The sequence below is a fragment of the Centroberyx affinis genome, unplaced genomic scaffold (genome assembly GCF_046629955.1).
Source record: "Centroberyx affinis isolate AG114_WGS23_722 - 3 ecotype Tasmania unplaced genomic scaffold, CSIRO-AGI_Caff_v1 ptg001839l_1, whole genome shotgun sequence".
NCBI classification, from domain to species: Eukaryota; Metazoa; Chordata; class Actinopteri; order Beryciformes; family Berycidae; genus Centroberyx; species Centroberyx affinis.
In genome coordinates, this window is record NW_027280218.1 from 24,045 (window position 1) to 41,329 (window position 17,285).

The 17,285-nt window shown below is 44.9% G+C and overlaps 1 protein-coding gene across 1 annotated transcript in view; it reads left to right on the forward strand.

Annotated features, from left to right (window-relative positions):
• Window positions 1-16,800, forward strand: part of arhgap44a (Rho GTPase activating protein 44a) — a 28,291-nt gene extending 11,491 nt beyond the window's left edge. Inside the window, exons 2-21 of the mRNA XM_071529745.1 lie at window positions 769-808; window positions 1,310-1,429; window positions 1,886-1,962; window positions 2,121-2,232; window positions 2,432-2,508; window positions 2,661-2,775; window positions 2,981-3,049; window positions 3,344-3,425; window positions 4,658-4,785; window positions 5,555-5,666; window positions 6,199-6,280; window positions 6,469-6,549; window positions 7,399-7,512; window positions 7,629-7,720; window positions 8,206-8,389; window positions 9,600-9,617; window positions 9,768-9,956; window positions 13,935-14,080; window positions 14,197-14,598; window positions 16,380-16,800. Coding sequence (XP_071385846.1) covers window positions 769-808; window positions 1,310-1,429; window positions 1,886-1,962; window positions 2,121-2,232; window positions 2,432-2,508; window positions 2,661-2,775; window positions 2,981-3,049; window positions 3,344-3,425; window positions 4,658-4,785; window positions 5,555-5,666; window positions 6,199-6,280; window positions 6,469-6,549; window positions 7,399-7,512; window positions 7,629-7,720; window positions 8,206-8,389; window positions 9,600-9,617; window positions 9,768-9,956; window positions 13,935-14,080; window positions 14,197-14,598; window positions 16,380-16,534 — 2,395 coding nt within the window. The 3' untranslated portion in view covers window positions 16,535-16,800. The remainder of the gene's footprint in view (window positions 1-768; window positions 809-1,309; window positions 1,430-1,885; window positions 1,963-2,120; window positions 2,233-2,431; window positions 2,509-2,660; window positions 2,776-2,980; window positions 3,050-3,343; window positions 3,426-4,657; window positions 4,786-5,554; window positions 5,667-6,198; window positions 6,281-6,468; window positions 6,550-7,398; window positions 7,513-7,628; window positions 7,721-8,205; window positions 8,390-9,599; window positions 9,618-9,767; window positions 9,957-13,934; window positions 14,081-14,196; window positions 14,599-16,379) is intronic.
• Window positions 16,801-17,285: the final 485 nt, after the last annotated feature.

Here is a 17,285-nt window from a genome sequence, read left to right on the forward strand (position 1 = left end):
AAAAATACAGTGAATGAGTCTTCTGCATTTAATGCAAAACAGCTGGGCCTTTATTTAACTATACAGCATGCAGCTGTTCAGTGGTATTGTGAAACTGTTTGGCAAAGACACGCCATTATGAAGTACTCTGAGATACATGTGAGACTTGAACAGAGAGAGCCTCAAATCACAGTGACAAAATGATAACATGAACATGTCATCATGTGCTCATAATCAAACAGCACAAATGTTTTGAGATGCTATTGCTCCAGATGTGTTCTCCAATGACCGTATTTCAGTTCCTTCCCATGGGTCTTTAAGGGAAAGGCCCTGAATACGAATACTTCTCATAACAAAAACAACCATATCATCAGAAAAATAGCAAAACCATTAGGATATGGATACTTGAGACCCCCTGGATTTTTCTGTCCATAGGGAGGAACATGTTTTCCAGTCTTGTGTGAGGATGAAAGCGATCTGTGTCGCTCATTGGCCAGTGTTCTTATCAGAACCAAGCAAGGCAGGGGGTGGAGGGACATGCTGCGTAGGCTAAGTGGCCTGAAAGAAGATATTTGACTTCAATCTCTGCCACTTAAGAAAAATGTTTTTCTTTTCTCGACCTTATCAGTGCTCAGAGCTGCACAAAGTGCCTCATAATTTGGCAGAACCATTACACCCAATTGAAACAGACATGTGCAATGTTGTCCATGTGCAGTTGTTTGTTTTAAATGCTAGCGTGAGCTCATTCATGTTGTCTATACCCTAAGTGTTTAATGTTTATCTTCACAGGGCAGAAAAAACAGAGGTGTTAAGCGAGGACCTTTTACAGGTGAGCTGTTTGTGTGTTTATGTGTGTGTGTGTGCACACGTGTGTTTGTGTGTGTGCATACAGAGGGGGCGATGGCACCACCTGTGAGCCAGGTGCTTGATTAAATCATACTCACTTAGCAGTTAGGGAGGTGCAACCCTGTCATTGTTCATGCTGTGTTATTTTAAGGGGTGTAAATAATGTGATTGCTGCATAATGTTTATAGCTACTCGTTGTGTACTAGAGTGTGTGTGTGTGTGTGTGTGTGTGCGTGTGCTGCACTAATGCATGTCATGTTTGTATCCTAGTAGAAGGTAAAATAAAAATCAATGGCCTCCTCTCATAGATAAAAAGTTTAAAAAAGCCTTTATTGTATTTGCTAATAATTTGAAAGCATCACACAGGATACATGATGCTGCAGGAGAGATGATGGTAGAATACAGTTTTGTGCATATGTGGGTCCTGCCGGTAAGCTTTCTGATGTGTGTGTGTGTGTGCGTGTGTGTGTGTGTGTTGTTCCAGGTGGAGAAGCGTCTGGATCTGGTCAAGCAGGTGACCCACAGCACTCACAAGAAGCTGACCGCCTGCCTGCAGGGTCAGCAGGGGGCTGACATGGAGAAGAGATCTGTCAAGTCTCCCTCTGTAAGACCTGCATCCGTCACACACTCCGACACTAACCGGCGATGTGGACTGATGTTATATGATTTGATGTGTGGAGCGGCAATACAATGTTATATGTGATGTTGTAATGCTGACGATGATGACATACAACACAGTCTGACACAGTAACGCTGCTCTACTAGATAGATATTGGACTAGATAGACTTTTATTGTCCCGGAAATTTGTCTTGGACACAATAGTGCCTGCTGTATAAAATACACTTAAAATACACATAAATACACATCATCCTTCCACAATTGCACTTGCCCATTTAAAATACACACACATACACACACTTCCCATCCATGAAACAAAAACATGCCTACTTCATACATACATACAATGCATACATACATGTCTATATACTGTATATACTATATACATTCACAGTACTAGTACTATTTCTAATTTCTAAAACTGTTTCTCTCTACTATCAGAAAAAACTACCACTCACTATCCTGGCCCAATGTATGGTAGAAGGGGCTGCAGTGTTAGGAGACGACTCCCTACTAGGGTAAGTCCCTATAGGTAAACACACACACACACACACACACACACACACACACAGTCATCTTTAATTATTGATTTGGTCATTGAATTCTTCTCTATCCTCATTACCCGTGCTGCATTTCAATTCTGTTTTATTGCCTGTGACTGTCTGTGGCCAAACAGGAAGATGCTGAAGCTGTGTGGGGAGACAGAGGAGAGGCTGGCCCAAGAGCTCATCCAGTTTGAGTTCCAGATAGAGAGAGATGTGGTGGAGCCTCTCTATGTGCTTGCTGAGGTGAGCCGGCGCTGTATTTAACGCACCAATTAAGACGTAACACCTTCCTGATATAGACAGAATTTTAGAGCCGCAGTCTGTCACTTTTCATCTCAAATGTTATCAACAGAAAATAATTGGCACAAATTAACGTCAGGTCATTCTGTGTCAGGGCTGCATTTTAATTCTCTGAGTTGGGTTTGTTTTCCATTACTTATAGGTGGACATTCCCAACATCCAGAAACAGAGGAAGCACCTAGCTAAGCTTGTGTTGGACATGGACTCGGCTCGGACAAGGTAGAGGACGCTCACATCTGAGACCCAGGCTACATCCTTCTCCTGCTCCTCATCCATTTTGAAACTCGAGATTCAGGTTTTAAATGTCTGGGGTGTTGAAAGCCTGAACCGTCCAATGCAGTGGCCTAATATTTTTTACTTCATGCCTGTAGATATCAGCAGTCGTCCAAGTCCTCCAGTCACCCAAGCACTCTGCAGCCCGGCGCCAAGTCCGAGTCCCTCAGAGAGGAGATGGAGGAGGCGGCCAATCGGATGGAGATCTGCAGGGTGAGTCACCAATCAGAGCCACTCATATCTTACGTCCTCTCCCAGCTCCTCTCCTGACCATATGATTTATAACTATCCCACAGGTAACAGACATAATGGGACCACAACTTCAGGATGATATTACAGTCATATGTAGGGCGTCAGTGAGATCATTTTGTAAAAGATGCCTGAGGAGGTCACGGTTGTTCTCTGCTTTCTTCTCCAGGATCAGCTGTCGGCAGATATGTACAATTTTGTGGCCAAAGAAATAGACTATGCAAACTACTTTCAGACGGTAAGTAGGCCATATTGTCTCATTTAAGTTTTGTTTAAAATGATTTCATGTGTATCATATTTATGTGTATATGTAAGTTAGATTTAGACTAACTCATCCTATTCCCTGAGGGGAAATTGGATAGATGGTACTTCAGTACACTGTGTGCAAATAGTATTAATTATTTTTCCAGTATTAGTACAGAATACAGTGAAATTTATGGATGATTTAATAACGTGATATATGATATGATATATGATATGATATGGGGTTGTTAGTAATAGTCTTTTTTTCTCCCGCTCTCCCCATCTCTAGCTGATAGAAATACAGGCGGAATATCATAGGAAGTCATTAGAGATTCTTCACAGTATCCTGCCCCAGATTAAAGCTCACCAAGGTGAGTCATGCACTGTGTGTGTGTGTGTGTGTGTGTGTGTGTTTGTGCTCCAGTTCTGTATGTTCCATCCACACTTGCAGCAATACCAAGATGAGAAGTTAATGAGTTAATAGCCCTGATATGGTCACATAATAATATCATTAACCTATCCACATCCATAATTAAACTATGCTTAGTTTACAAGTGCTATGAGGTGCAGGGCCTAAATGCTAACAATACTAGGCTAACATTAATAAAGAGGCCAGTGCCACCACATGGAGTTGTTGTTTCCTGCAGCTTTAGCAGCTCTCTGTAGCAGCTCCATCTCTCCACATGGAGAGATGCTGAACACATATAGATACATGCTGCAAGGCTAACAACTTATCCATATGCTAATTGCGCTAGTTAGATGCTAATGCAGGGCTAAAAATGTATCCATGCTAACAGCACTGGTTAGCTGCTAACGCTAGACTAGTAACTTATCCATATTGTAACTGCACTAATGAGGCAACAGCCAATATTCACTTTGCTACTAATGTTTGATAGTAATCAAAATTTCAGAATCAATAAATGTCTAATAATGTTTTTTTTACCTGCCCATTAAAAAAGAAGCCATCTCTGCTGTTGCATCAGTTCTGTTGCTTTACCGCTCCTTGAGGTCTTTGCATTGAAGGCAGTGCCGATATTCTTGTTTTATTACGCTGCTTATCACTCTCCTTTTTCGCTCGGAGACTTTCCAAGGATCTATTTCTTTTTTTTCTGGACAGTTGAAGGCAGAGACTAAGCCAATACAGTGGAGCATCTTCTGTCATGCTACACTGCAGCTGCTTCAATCCAAAATAGTCCACAGATCTTGTTTATGTAATATGTAAAACGCATCGCATAATGTGTGCCGAGAAGATTTCCCACTTGTACCCAACCAAATTAGAGGGGTGTCATACAGCCCTGACAGGTGAATTTTCTTATTGAATTTTTTTATTGAGCCCCACCATGTTACTTAGACTGGAAATAAGGCAATACTTTATAATGAAAAAGTTACATAATGTAGCTTTAAAGTAATGCATGTAGTGCAGGCGGAGGTTAGGGTTCAGGGAATGAATGTTGTCAGTGAAGGTAGTAATACAAACATGCGTGTCTGGATGTGTGTGTATGTCTGTGTGTGTGTGTTTCCAAGCATGTGTAGGCGCAAGTGCAGCTCAGGTAGGTTTGTGTGTGTCTATGTGTGATTCTAGCAGCTAGGTTTTGTGTTGCAGAGGCGTGGGTGGAGAAGCCGTCCTTTGGCAAGTCCCTGGAGGAACACCTGAACATTAGCGGGAGAGAGATCGCCTTCCCTATCGAAGCCTGTGTCACCATGCTGTTAGAGTGTGGCATGCAAGAGGAGGTAAAGGGCACACACGCACATACACACACCCACTCTAACTCTAAAGACAAATAAATTGACAACAACACTGACAATCACTGCAAATCAATCAAAACTATCCCAACATTGCACCAGTGACGAGCTGTGTCAGCCGTGTTTACAGACAAAAGTGATTAACATGTAGGGCTTAAAGGTGCCATGTGTTTAACATCAATAAATAATTTCCACATTGATTTTAGAGTCATTAGTATAATTAGTGTAAACAAATGAGACCATCTCCTAGAAGAGGGCCGCTGTTCTTCCAGTGCATAGTTTCAACTTTGCGCTAACTTACCTCAACAGAGTGAATATTCACTGTTCCCAAGAGCTGTTATCATCTCTTATCCTTCTCCTTGCTCTTCCAAACAAACACATGTGGAGTAACGCTAGGGAGGGAGAGGGGGGCCAAGTAGCAACATCCTTTCCCCGATAGGAAGCAATGTTGTTCATGTGGTCTTAATTTTGAGAAATACTAGCACTTACAATAATACTGGTGTGAGATGAGCGTTTCGACCATGGTCTTATTTGTTTACGGTAATTATTCCAAGGTGCTGACAATCAATATGACAGTGATATAGTGACAGGGTTAAAAATGCCTCACATAGCACCTTTAATATTTTGCATCTAGCAATGTCAAGCACACCAAGATGGAGACTGTTACTTTTGCACAGCACTCTGACATGGACAGTGTTGAGATGTGATAAGAGTGACTGTCTTGTGAGCCTGTATTCCCTGTGTGTGGGCTGCGTAGGGCCTGTTCAGAGTGGCACCCTCGGCCTCCAAGCTGAAGAAGCTGAAAGCCTCCCTGGACTGTGGAGTTCTGGATGTGCCGGAATACTCTGCCGACCCGCACGCCATCGCAGGTGAACTATGCGCCCACGCAAATACCTCGTTCAAAGCCCGTCTCCATAACAACCATAACTACCACTCTCCCAGTGGAAGTGTAGATAGAGCACTGGGCTATCTCTGTGTGAAAAGCGGAGATGTTTTCCGAACTTCCACAACAGCCCTCCCGCTTTGTGTGGAAATTTCATACTGTACAAAAGTTTGAAAAGATTCATTTTGGGCCTATTTTTGGAAAGTGTGGGCTCATTTGGAGTAGCATAACATTTGCCAAGCAGTCTGCACGAGCGCTGCCCTAGATACTCTTTTCCTCAAGTCTTTCTGTTCTGATGTTGCTGTCCACTTCGCACATTAGCGAAGAAGCTGATTTGAGCAATCTGAATCTGGCAGCTCCACTAGCTGCAAGGGTCTGGTGTGTGTGTGTGTGGAGGGGGGCGAGGGGGTGTGGGCACAGGGGGGATGGCCTAATCAGTACTCTGAAGAGGGAAAAGCATCTCCCCACCGCAGCACTAATGAGATTTCACTCTCTCTCCCTGCTCTTCCCTCCCTCAGGCGCTCTGAAATCATACCTCCGTGAGCTCCCCGAGCCGCTGATGACCACTGAACTTTACGAAGAATGGATTCAGGCTTCCAAGTGAGTGGCTGTTCCCTTAATAAAAACAGTATCTTGAATTACGCCATTGGCCATGATGAAAAACAGAAAATAGTCCATAGTCTTTATACAAGAGTCTCAAGTGCTAAAACGAAAAAAATAAAATAAAATGGTGACGTTCTTTTAGTAGCGGAGCACAAAGTAACCTGACATGTTTTTCATCTCTCCAGCATTCAGGATATGGACAAGAGACTACAAGCACTACTGGCAGCGTGCGAAAAACTCCCCACAGACAACTTGAACAATTTCAGGTCAGTCGTGCTGACTCCTTTGAATTTTCTATGAGTCCAGTCAACTGCCTTATACAATATAGAAAGAAAAGTCATATCAGATCCAAGGCAGGACAGATATTGATGATTTTGTTTATGCTTACTGCCCGAGTTAAATTCATCTAGTCAGCGCACTGAAAACCTTAGTAACATTTCAGTGGACTGTCTTTTATCCTGGTGACTAGAAGCTTGATGTCATGTTTGATATTTGAAGTTTTTTCTTTCTTTTATTTTGTTTTGTTTATTTATTTTTGACAAAACTGACATTGTCAGGTCGAACACCTTATTTCCAGAAGCTGTTTATCACGGGGACAAAGTGTGACCTTACTGCTGACACATTTACACTCACTCAGAGAGAATGACACAATTCATATAGAGTGAAGACGTCCTTTACCTCAATCACAAAATGTCAAAATTGATAAATGAATAGCTGTGCTTCATTGACAAAGCATGGAAAAGATAGAAATACCTGCGAAGCCCACGGTATGCTGAAGCTTTCATATCCCAAAATAGGATTGGCATAGCATATAGCATATTTATGTTGCAGATGACTGTGTACAAGTGACATAAGCGCTCTCTGGTGTGCGATATGTGTGTCAGCAGGGTGTGTGTGTGTGTGTGTGTGTGTGTGTGTGTGTGTGTGTTGGACCTTCTGCCCTATCTGGGATAAAAAACAATCTTTGGCAGTGCGCACTGAAATATTGATAACCATCAGTTCTGTAGCGATGGTGGATGTGTGTGGCTGAACAGCACGACTGATAAGAGGAATAAATCAGTTATAGTGCTCCGGCTATGGCTTTTAAGATGCTCTCTTTTATTTGAATCCTTCAGATATCTAATCAAATTCTTAGCCAAACTGACGGAGTACCAAGATGCGAACAAGATGACTCCCGGCAACATGGCGATTGTCCTCGGCCCTAACCTGCTCTGGACACACTCTGAAGCGTATGTATGCTTATATAACCTTACACACTGGAAATGATTTCACTTGTTGGGTGGTTTAAATAGTACCTGAATGCATCACGTATCGATTAAAGCTCGGTTCTTTTTCTTCTTTCCAGGAACATGACAGAGATGATGACCACCGTGTCCCTTCAGATCGTTGGTATCATTGAGCCCATCATCCAGCATGCTGACTGGTTCTTCCCTGGAGGTGAGGAGGCATATACTGTATACATGATACTATACTGTATACAGGAATATGATTTTTCAGGGGTTTTTTTTAGGATTTTATCTGTTTTTGATCCCATGTCCCATTTATTTCAAATGGAAGATTCAAGTTTTCCTCTTTTTTTTGTACCCTTTGTATTTCAGATTACATTCCTGTCCTGTGTATACATAATTTTCACATACTTGCACACATATGCATACGAATTTCGATCCAAAATGAAATGGTGACCATTTGATAAATGTGACACCTACAAAATTATTGTGGGCAAGTAAAACTCATTAAAAATATTGACGTTATTAGCTATGGTTTTGTCATTTGTTTGCAAAACCATTTTAGAGGGTGCAATCATCTCTGTAAAGTACTGAGCTCTCGTGTGCACTCAAACATACACATACACACACACACATGCACACACACGCACGCACACACTATGATATGTGCTGATCGTCTCTCTGTTCCCCCCTCAGAGATTGAGTTCAACCTGACAGGCAGCTATGGCAGCCCCATCCACACCAACCACAACTCCAACTACAGCTCCATGCCCTCGCCAGACATGGACCAATCAGAGCGCAAGCAGCAGCATGACCAGAGCCGACGCCCACTCAGCGTTGCCACTGACAACATGATGCTGGAGTTTTACAAGAAGGATGGGTAGGATGCTAAGTGCAACCTTCTGCCCACTTCTCTCTCTCTCTCTCCCTCTCTCTCTCTCTCTCTCTCTCTCTCTCTCTCTCTCAGCACATCAAATTGACTTTGCACCCACTCCTTCTCTCTCTGTCACTTGATACTGAAGTCTTACATTTGCGGAGGACAACGCTCGCTCATTAAAAATCCATCACCTCAGAGTATTTACGTATCCACTAATCTAATATCTGAACCCCTGTGAGACAGAGGTCTTCATGGGGGGTGGGGGGCAAAGATGATGAGTATTCATCTCACCTGTCATTCTCCCATCCAATTACTCTCGCCGTTATCAGGATTCATCTGGAGAAGAGGAGGCTGAAAATTGGCGTCGTTTGAATAGACAGGGCCGAATTGCGCTGAATAGCGTTGTCCCTATGGCAACCGGGCTCTGATGGAGGGCTGTTGGGTACCTCTTTTCTCAGGAAATATTTCTCCAGTCCTATCTTCCCATCCTCCCACACCCAGCTCATCCTTCACAGTCTGGCTGGTACGTCACCTGCCCTGAGTCACTGATCCAGCTGGTGGAAAATCACTGGCAGAATTGAAACTGATGCCTTCATCAAGCACTCCCATCAAATTAAGAAGAGAGGCTGTAATACTATAGAAAACAATCAGATTCTATGAATATTTCACACCTTGTAATCAGTCATTTTTTTCTGAGTTTTCAGTGTTTTCAGAGTGCAACTTTGTATGCGAGACGATGAAGGATTGCTTTCATCTGTTTGGGATAATGAGCAGCTTTCTAATGGTGGCATGTGAAAGACAGTCCTTTGTTCCTGGACTTAGGAAAAAAAGTGTCCACTGTGTCTTTGTGTGTGCTTTCCTAAGATCAAACAGGCTTAATTATAACAAACAAGGCTCTAATTGGCCCTCAGTAAAAGAAGTGCAGGCTGTTTATTTGACCTGGCATGTTCTCACCTCTGATACACCCCCTCTTCTCCTCCCTGTCACTGTGGATCTCATCTCTCATCACATATATATACAGTATATATATATATATATATATATAGACACACACACCCCATTTCTTTTCTTTTCAGCCCTCTAGTGTAGCATACTGGACATACACTCAAACTCACTTTTCCATATACTGCGTGGTTTTAATCTGATATTGTTAATCATGTCTGCATGACTTCTGACCTCATATGCCTTCTGCCTCTCTTCCCTACTAATGCAGCATTAGGAAGATACAAAGGTACTGTATCACGACTTTTATAGTCTCCTAGCTTCCCATTTCTTTCTTTACCCCTCCCCAATCTCTTTAATTCTCAAAGCAAACAATGTCCTTCCTGTCCACAGTCATTCTCCATCCTGTACATGACTCAGTATATGTGTTTTTCTCTAGTATGGGCGTGCGGGTGATGGATACCACCTGGGTGTCTCGCAAGGGTTCGTCCACGCTGGCACGCAAGGCCTCCTCCACCCCTCCGGGCATGCAAGGCCCCGGCTCTCCAGCGGACACGCTCATCCCCGAGCAGCCTGGAGAGCTGGCCACCTCCCCCTCCGCCACGCCTCCGCCTGGAGAAAGGGTCGGGTAAGTCCCCAACAGAGCCTCCGCCCCCCCTTCTTTCTCACCCTTCTGCTCCTCGTCATTTTTATTGTCATCGCCACCACCACCATCATCACCACCACCACCACCACTACCATCGTCAACTTTGTCTGCTCTGTGTGACTTAGATCCTTGGCTGTGTTCATCATTTTCTCTGTAACTTGTGATGTCCTTCTTTTTTCAGTTATGTCTTCTATTTTCTTTTTCTATTCGTCTGCCTCCCCATTCCTCTCTCATTCTGTTTGTTCTATTATGGTTCCTCACTCTCCACATGTTTCAGTTCTTCCTTTAGTTTGTCAGGTTGATTTTACTGTGGGTAAACTTTCCAAAAGGGGAATGACATTGTGTGACTTCAGTTCTGAGGGGTTTTATTGCCGAATATGGAAGTTTCGTTTCTTTACATGGCGCTAAGCTTCAATCCGCAAGTCCCTGCGAGCATGTTAATATTTCCAAATATCCCATTGATGTGGCTTGGCTTCCTCAGCTTTGGTCGTGAATTCTTTCCTTTTCTGTTTACACGGACTGATTTCACCATTTTTTCCCGTATGGATATGATTATCATAGTTACACACATGAATACTCACCTCATGGTGGCTGGCTCTGCCTGTGTTGCAGACAAACAATAATAAGGCTTCTGGCTTGGCTGGCTTCCCCCTCCTCTCCTGTGGCTCTTTCAGCCAATGAAAGGGTTTTGTGTCTGTTTCACACTGCCCTGGGCTGACTGCGGGACCTGCAATGCAAACAAGTCATAAGGTTATATATAGAGCATGTAGGGTTTTCATATACAGCAGAGGGGAGATATTCACTCAGCTTGGTAATATGGTAGGCTGCAGACCAGCACTTTGGCTCTGGACACAGATCCTCACAGCTCCTTGCAGTGTACAGACACAAGGTGATCACAGAAGGAGTCCTACACACTGTATTTTGTCCTTTTCCTTTGGCAATATGAACGGTTTTCCTTTGCTTTGCTGTTTCTTTGTGCTTGTCTTTGTATTTCCTCAAAGCTGACTGTGTGCTAAGCTTGGTGCCCACCGCCCGCCCTTTCTGCACCACAAAAATGCAAATTTTTTCCTTTTTTTTTTTTTTTTTTTTGGCTACGGACCAACTAACACACTAACACCCTAATCATCAAAAAAGCTAATCCTCTATCGCTCCAATTCGTCTCCCTGTTCAATCACTAGAGCTGTTTCTTTTGTGCTGTCTATTCTCTTAATATCTACAGCTCAGACGACGTGTCGCCCAATCGGCCGGACACCTCTCATGCCTACCCGCCCCCAGGGGAGGACCGGCCGCCCCCTCCTTACCCCACCTCCTCGTGCCACTCAGCCCCGCACCACTTCTATCCCAAACCCCCACCCTGCGCTCGCCCTGTGGCCCCGGGTCCGGAGTCCCAGCCGCCCGCCTCCCCCCCTCCCCCACTGCGCTGGTCTGGCTTCACTCCCCCCGCCCCGCCCCCTTCCTCCTCCTCCTCCTCCTCCTCCTCGTCACTTGACATCAATTCGAACCCCAAACCCAGCTGCCTGCACTTCCCCAAGCACGGCCCGCCTGGCGACGTGTCGCATGCCCCCCCACCCGACACTAATGCTTCGCCGCTCTACATCAAAACCCCCTTGGTACTAACCCGCCACGACCTGTCCCTTGGCAACCCCCCTAGCCTCCCTTCGTCCGCGCCCCCGCCCCCGCCGTGGGCTGCCTGTCCATGTGCCCGAGAGAGAGGACCCCCCAGGCTGACTAGGTAAATACAACACACCCATGGCCGCTGCGGATGCACCACAGATAGAGTGGCAGCCGTATCTCTCCTCTCCTCTAGCTCGCTGGCTCATATTTTCTTTTTGCTTTTTTTTTCCCTTCAAATGACATATCTCAGATTCTGTAACATTCAGGTTGTCCGGGGATGCCTCTCATAGGGGGTTGCCTAGCAACTAAGGATGTTACTGGCTTATATAGCACTCTGACGTCTGACGCTGGTGTTGAGTAGATGATAAATACATGGATAACGCTGCATATGGCTATCAACTAGCATATGAATGTATTTATTCTATAGTTTGCAGCAATGTTTTACTAACCGGCAAAAGGGAAACATGCAGTATCACTTTTTAAGGGCACTAAAGTGGTATCCCTTTCTCAATAATGCCCTGCTAAATCTCTTGGGCTTTTATTCACTGAAGTCTAACCTTCAATGTCAACATACCAGTCTATTATACTGCAACATAGAAGATCTGGTTTTTACAACTGAATGGCTATGCAACAATGCTTTTTGAAGCATCTGTCAGCTAGACCCAACTGCTGAGTTTGTCTGGAGTGATCCTGGCAGTTTCTTGACTCATAAGTGTTCAGCGTTACAACCACACAGGACAGCATGAATCATTAGAGCAATTCTATGTCAGCGTTCAGAACAAGCCTGCTTGATAACTCCCCTCCCTCTTGACTTGATAACTCCCTCCCTCTCCATGACTCTCCATTCAGATGGCCTTCCTTGGAGGTACGCAGGTCAAACTTACTTCACATAGGAGGTTGCAGTTCAGTAGATGTCACAGAAACTAAAAGCGACTACTATTACAATATGGGTGCTCTGTGTGGGTGCAGGTTCATATGAGTCAAGGCTTGATATTTGTCAGTATATTACTCCACTCCACATCTTCGCCAGTTGAACACAGACTAACACTAAAGAATAAAAAGATGTGCGGTACCTATTTCTTACACTGCTAGAAGAGAATGGATCAAAACATAATGTTTGTGTTTTGAAACCAATAAAATCAGTGCAAGGTGAGAACTGGATATTGAAGGTTGGTCCAGTTACAGGTGTCTTTTAAACATCATTTAAAACATCATTCATGTACCTTCAAACACCAACCAAGTTTGGTAAATGCAGAGCTTGGGAAATCCATCTTGAGATTTTGGTACCACAAGAAAACCACAAAACATTAAATAAAGGTATGTTAAATAATCATCATCTAATCAGTAACTATCAGCTATTCATAGACTTCTTTTACAAATGTGTAAGTACACAAATTAATAAAAAAATATATAAATATATTTTGGTAAGAAAGGTGTGTTCCTTGGACATGTGCACTCTCCTGTCTGTGTTTGTGCTTACATAGCTTTGTATTTAGCTGATGCTATCTTGTTACATATCTCTGGTCTATTTCCTGTGCGTCTTCACTGTACTATCTGGAAACTAAACCCAATGCTGACCGAGGTTGATTTCTGAGCTACTGTCCTAAGAAGTATCAGTTAATGCTACTTCTTTCTCTATTTGTTGCTGGGTATAAACACACTTTTGTCGGCTCTTCTTTAAAGAATCCACCCAGCTCAGTGGCCTTGTGGTCAGAGATCCATCCTGAGATTGGAAGCTTGTGAGTTCGGTTCCCAGTTGAGTTGTAGTTTGGCACTTAACATCATAAAATTGCCTTTCAGCAAATCACTAAGCTCCTTGAACAGATTAGTGCTCTCTATCGGGAGTGTATATGCACTGCAATTTGAGATTTAAATAAAAGCGTACTAAATGGAAACACTTTGGAAGGGAAATTTTGATTTTTAATTTCATAACTCAGACTTCCATGTTTCCAATCTATTACATTTATTGGTGTTTCAAAACACATCATGTTTTGAATCCTTTTTATTCTATCAAGTACTTCAGTGCACCATTTGTGTAAGTAGTAAAGGGTGTTTGGTCTGTAAACACCAACAAGGTAAGAGATTTGGTCGACATCACTTTTTGGGTTTCAGAAAACTTTGTGATAACAGCGTACCAAGAAGTAGTGAAACACTCATATCAGTGATGATGATGTTGATATTGTTGATGTTGATGATGATGATGATGATGATGATAATGGTGGTGGTGGTGGTGGTTGTTGTGGTGGTGAGGCGATGAAGATGAGGTATATTGACATTTCAGTACATTGACACACATACATTGTGTCCAATAGCATTCACACACTAATATCTGCCTGTCTTTTTCAGTACATTGAAGAGTAAAGAGCTCTCCCCTGTGATTGGACACAAAGCCATCCAGGTGACAGGTCCGACAGTTCCCCCCGGCAGCAGTCCGCAGAGCAGCAGCCAGTCCCCCCACTCCACAGAGCACAGTCCACACACCCTGCGCAAAGGTCAGCGCCTCCCTCATGCTGAGCTTACATCTCACTGTCGCTTCTGAGGATGTACAGTATGTATTTTCCCTTTTTGAAAGAGGAGACAGTAATGTGCCTGTGTTGTGTGTCCCCAGGTTCTAAGAAGTTGGCCCCTGTGCCTCCCAAGGTCCCCTACGGCCAGTCTGGCGGGATGTCCGACCAGTCCACAGGTCAGCCGTCGCCGGTCAGCCTGTCCCCCACCCCTCCTAGCACCCCCTCCCCCTATGGACTGGCCTGCCCTCCGGGGCAAGCGCTCGCGTCCTCCCCCGGGCAGACCCCCTTGGGGGCTCCCCACTCCCTTTCGTCCCCGCCCTCTCTGACCGGAACGCTCACCAAGTCCCGGCCTGCCCCTAAACCCAGGCAGAGACCCAGTCTGCCCCCTCCTCAGCCGCCCACAGCCCCCCCAGGGCTCTCTGGCCTGGCCACGGCCCCGGTTCCCCAGCCCCTGGAGCAGGGCCTCCTGGACGGACTGTCCCCCGGGGAGAGCATGTCCACAGGTAAACACCAGCCCATGGCAACAACACCCCCGCCACCACCACAGGTGGGGCTGCAGCGGCCCTCTCTCAGACTCGCTGTGGCTCTGTCCAATGGAGACGGCGGACGAGTGTAGGACTCTGTAGGACTCTCAGAATGTCGCTGTAGATATAAAAGATTCCTGTCCCCTTTATCGACTGCTCCCAAAAGAATGTTTGAATGAATAACAGTTGCCTTTTAGACACAGTTGCCTGAGAATGACATAATGTAAATATTAGCATTTTTGTGCAATTATTGTAGCAAGAAAAACTCCTGACCTATGTATTCATTGCTTGTGTTATGTGATGATGTTTCTGGGTAACGTGTGGAAACATCAGAGAAGCATAGCTCGTCCTGCTTGTATGGAAGTTGCCATTAGATTCATCATGTGCTCTCTGTTTATCTGTGTTACCCAGACCCTCACTCGGCAGAGGTAGGTCAGAGGCTTACACAGTTCACACCAGTCCAATCTCTCTCAGTACCTAGGGGCGTGGAGACCTAGCCAGATAAACCCAACATTATACCTATGATGTTCTGATGATGAGGTGTTCTGTCAATATATACCAATCATTCTGTCACTTTTGTTATATTTATCATTCTCTTGTTCCCCCTGCTACTATTGTGTACCTTGCAGCTGTGTGAGGCCAGGGATTCAGTGTGGGCTAAGTGTGAGGGGGACTTTTAGGGTAAGCCAGACCGCCCCCGCCCCGTGCGCTCCATCTCACCGCCTGGCCTAGTGCTGTGGCTGCCTCTGGGGTCTCCTGCAGCCTGCCTCAAACATTCGTACCTACCTCTAGCTCTCTGTCAATTGCAACACTTTATCCATTCCCCTGTTAGTGGGTTGACTCTATAGTCTCTTCGCATGGTGTTGTAGTTCCACCTGTAATGCATGGCTTAAGGACTTCCCAGAGTGCACCACACTGCGCTCACATTGCAGACGCCGTCGCTTACAAAGGTCCATCTTAAAGCCCCCGCCCTCTCCCCCCTCCTTTCTCTCCCCCATTCCCAGCCCTATGCCAACAGACATCCCCCTCTAATGCCCCTGCCACCGGTAATGGGGGGGCCACAGGTAACCCCCACTCCTCCTTTGGCAGGTTCATCGCTTTGTATAACCTCTGCTCCCTCTTACTACACTGCCACGCTCCATCTCATTCCTACACAGGAGTAGTCATCACTCTCTGCTTGGACTTGCTGCCTACAGTAAATGCAGCAATGCTTTGGAATACCGATATTTAGAGCCAATATCCAGTCCTCATGAGATTCCCATTGTTACTTCAAGCCCAGAGTTCCACACACATCTTGTTGCCTCTGTGTTGGTTTATCTGGCCGTTGTTGTAAACGTGTACAGTAATGTGTCCTTGTGCAGTCATTTTGACCTGTTATTGTTTTTTATCTGACAACGTAACTATGCATCGTCTCAAAAGACCCAAAGAGCTGTGTCACATACACTAGTCGCTCCAGAGTTTGTTCAATAGAGATGTGACTTGCAACACGCTGACAACATCCCTGTGTAGAATGTGAAAGACAAACACATGTAATCTGCTGCTTCCTTCCACACGAGGGCCGGCATCATATGCCACTTACCACAAGTTCAGACTCAAAACGACTAAATTTTTATTTCTGCTTTCTTCCGTTTTTTACACCTCATCATCATCGTCATCTTAATCATCGTCATACGCCCTCTTCTCCCGCTCTTCTTGCTCATAATCACCACCATCACCATTCTGCTCGTCATACTCACCTTTCCCACCATACTCACCATTAGATATCTTCAATTATGAAATCCCCTCCATCAATGTCAATCTGGACAGCCTCATCGATGAGTTCAGCGGCGCCCCCTGCAGGAGCTCCCTGGCAGTGACAGACTCTCCAGAGGGGGACGCTGTGCCTGAGGAGGAACCCCAGAGCACCACCCTATGACCTATGACCCTAAGGCATCACAGCTTACCGGCACCCCTACGGCTGTACATACTGTAACTGTCACAAGAAGCCGCCGCCGAGGCCTGATCCAAACACCACTTGGCCTCACCAATGCCCACCTGAAACCAGAACTCGAACCCTCCCTCACATCCGCTACAGGCTGCAAAGAAACTCATCTCTTAGAATTGCTAGCTAGTACGTAAATGTGACTACAAAAACACACCAAAATGCCATAGTGGAGGAACAGTTGCCTTTAGGAGGGAAGACTGGAAATATAGAGGAGTATTATGCTAAGGGTTTTTTTCTGATTGTTTCGTTTCTCTGCTTTGCTTTGTTCATCTTTGTTCTTTGAAGCAGTGGTCTGTATTTTTGTGACTTTTTTATTTGATTTCTTTTTGCCTTATTAGAAAATGCAATCAAATTGCAATATGAAACTCACAAGCTGTACAACTGACGCTTAGGGAACCTCAGAGCCTGACATGGTTAGGAGCAAAACCCATCCTCAGGGTGAGACAGAGAGAGAGAGTGTGTGTGAGAGAGTAGTCAAGGTATATTGCTTACAGGGTATCCGAATTTTGTGCACACTGGGAAACAATTGAGCCCTAGAGACAGTTTTGGCGCGCAGGATGAAACCAATTGTCATCGCTACAGTGTTCATGCTGTTTCATTCTTATTGTGGCCCTAGTCCTGACTTCCCCTCCTCCACCACATATGACATCACTAGATCTTTATCCATGATATCTACAACCAG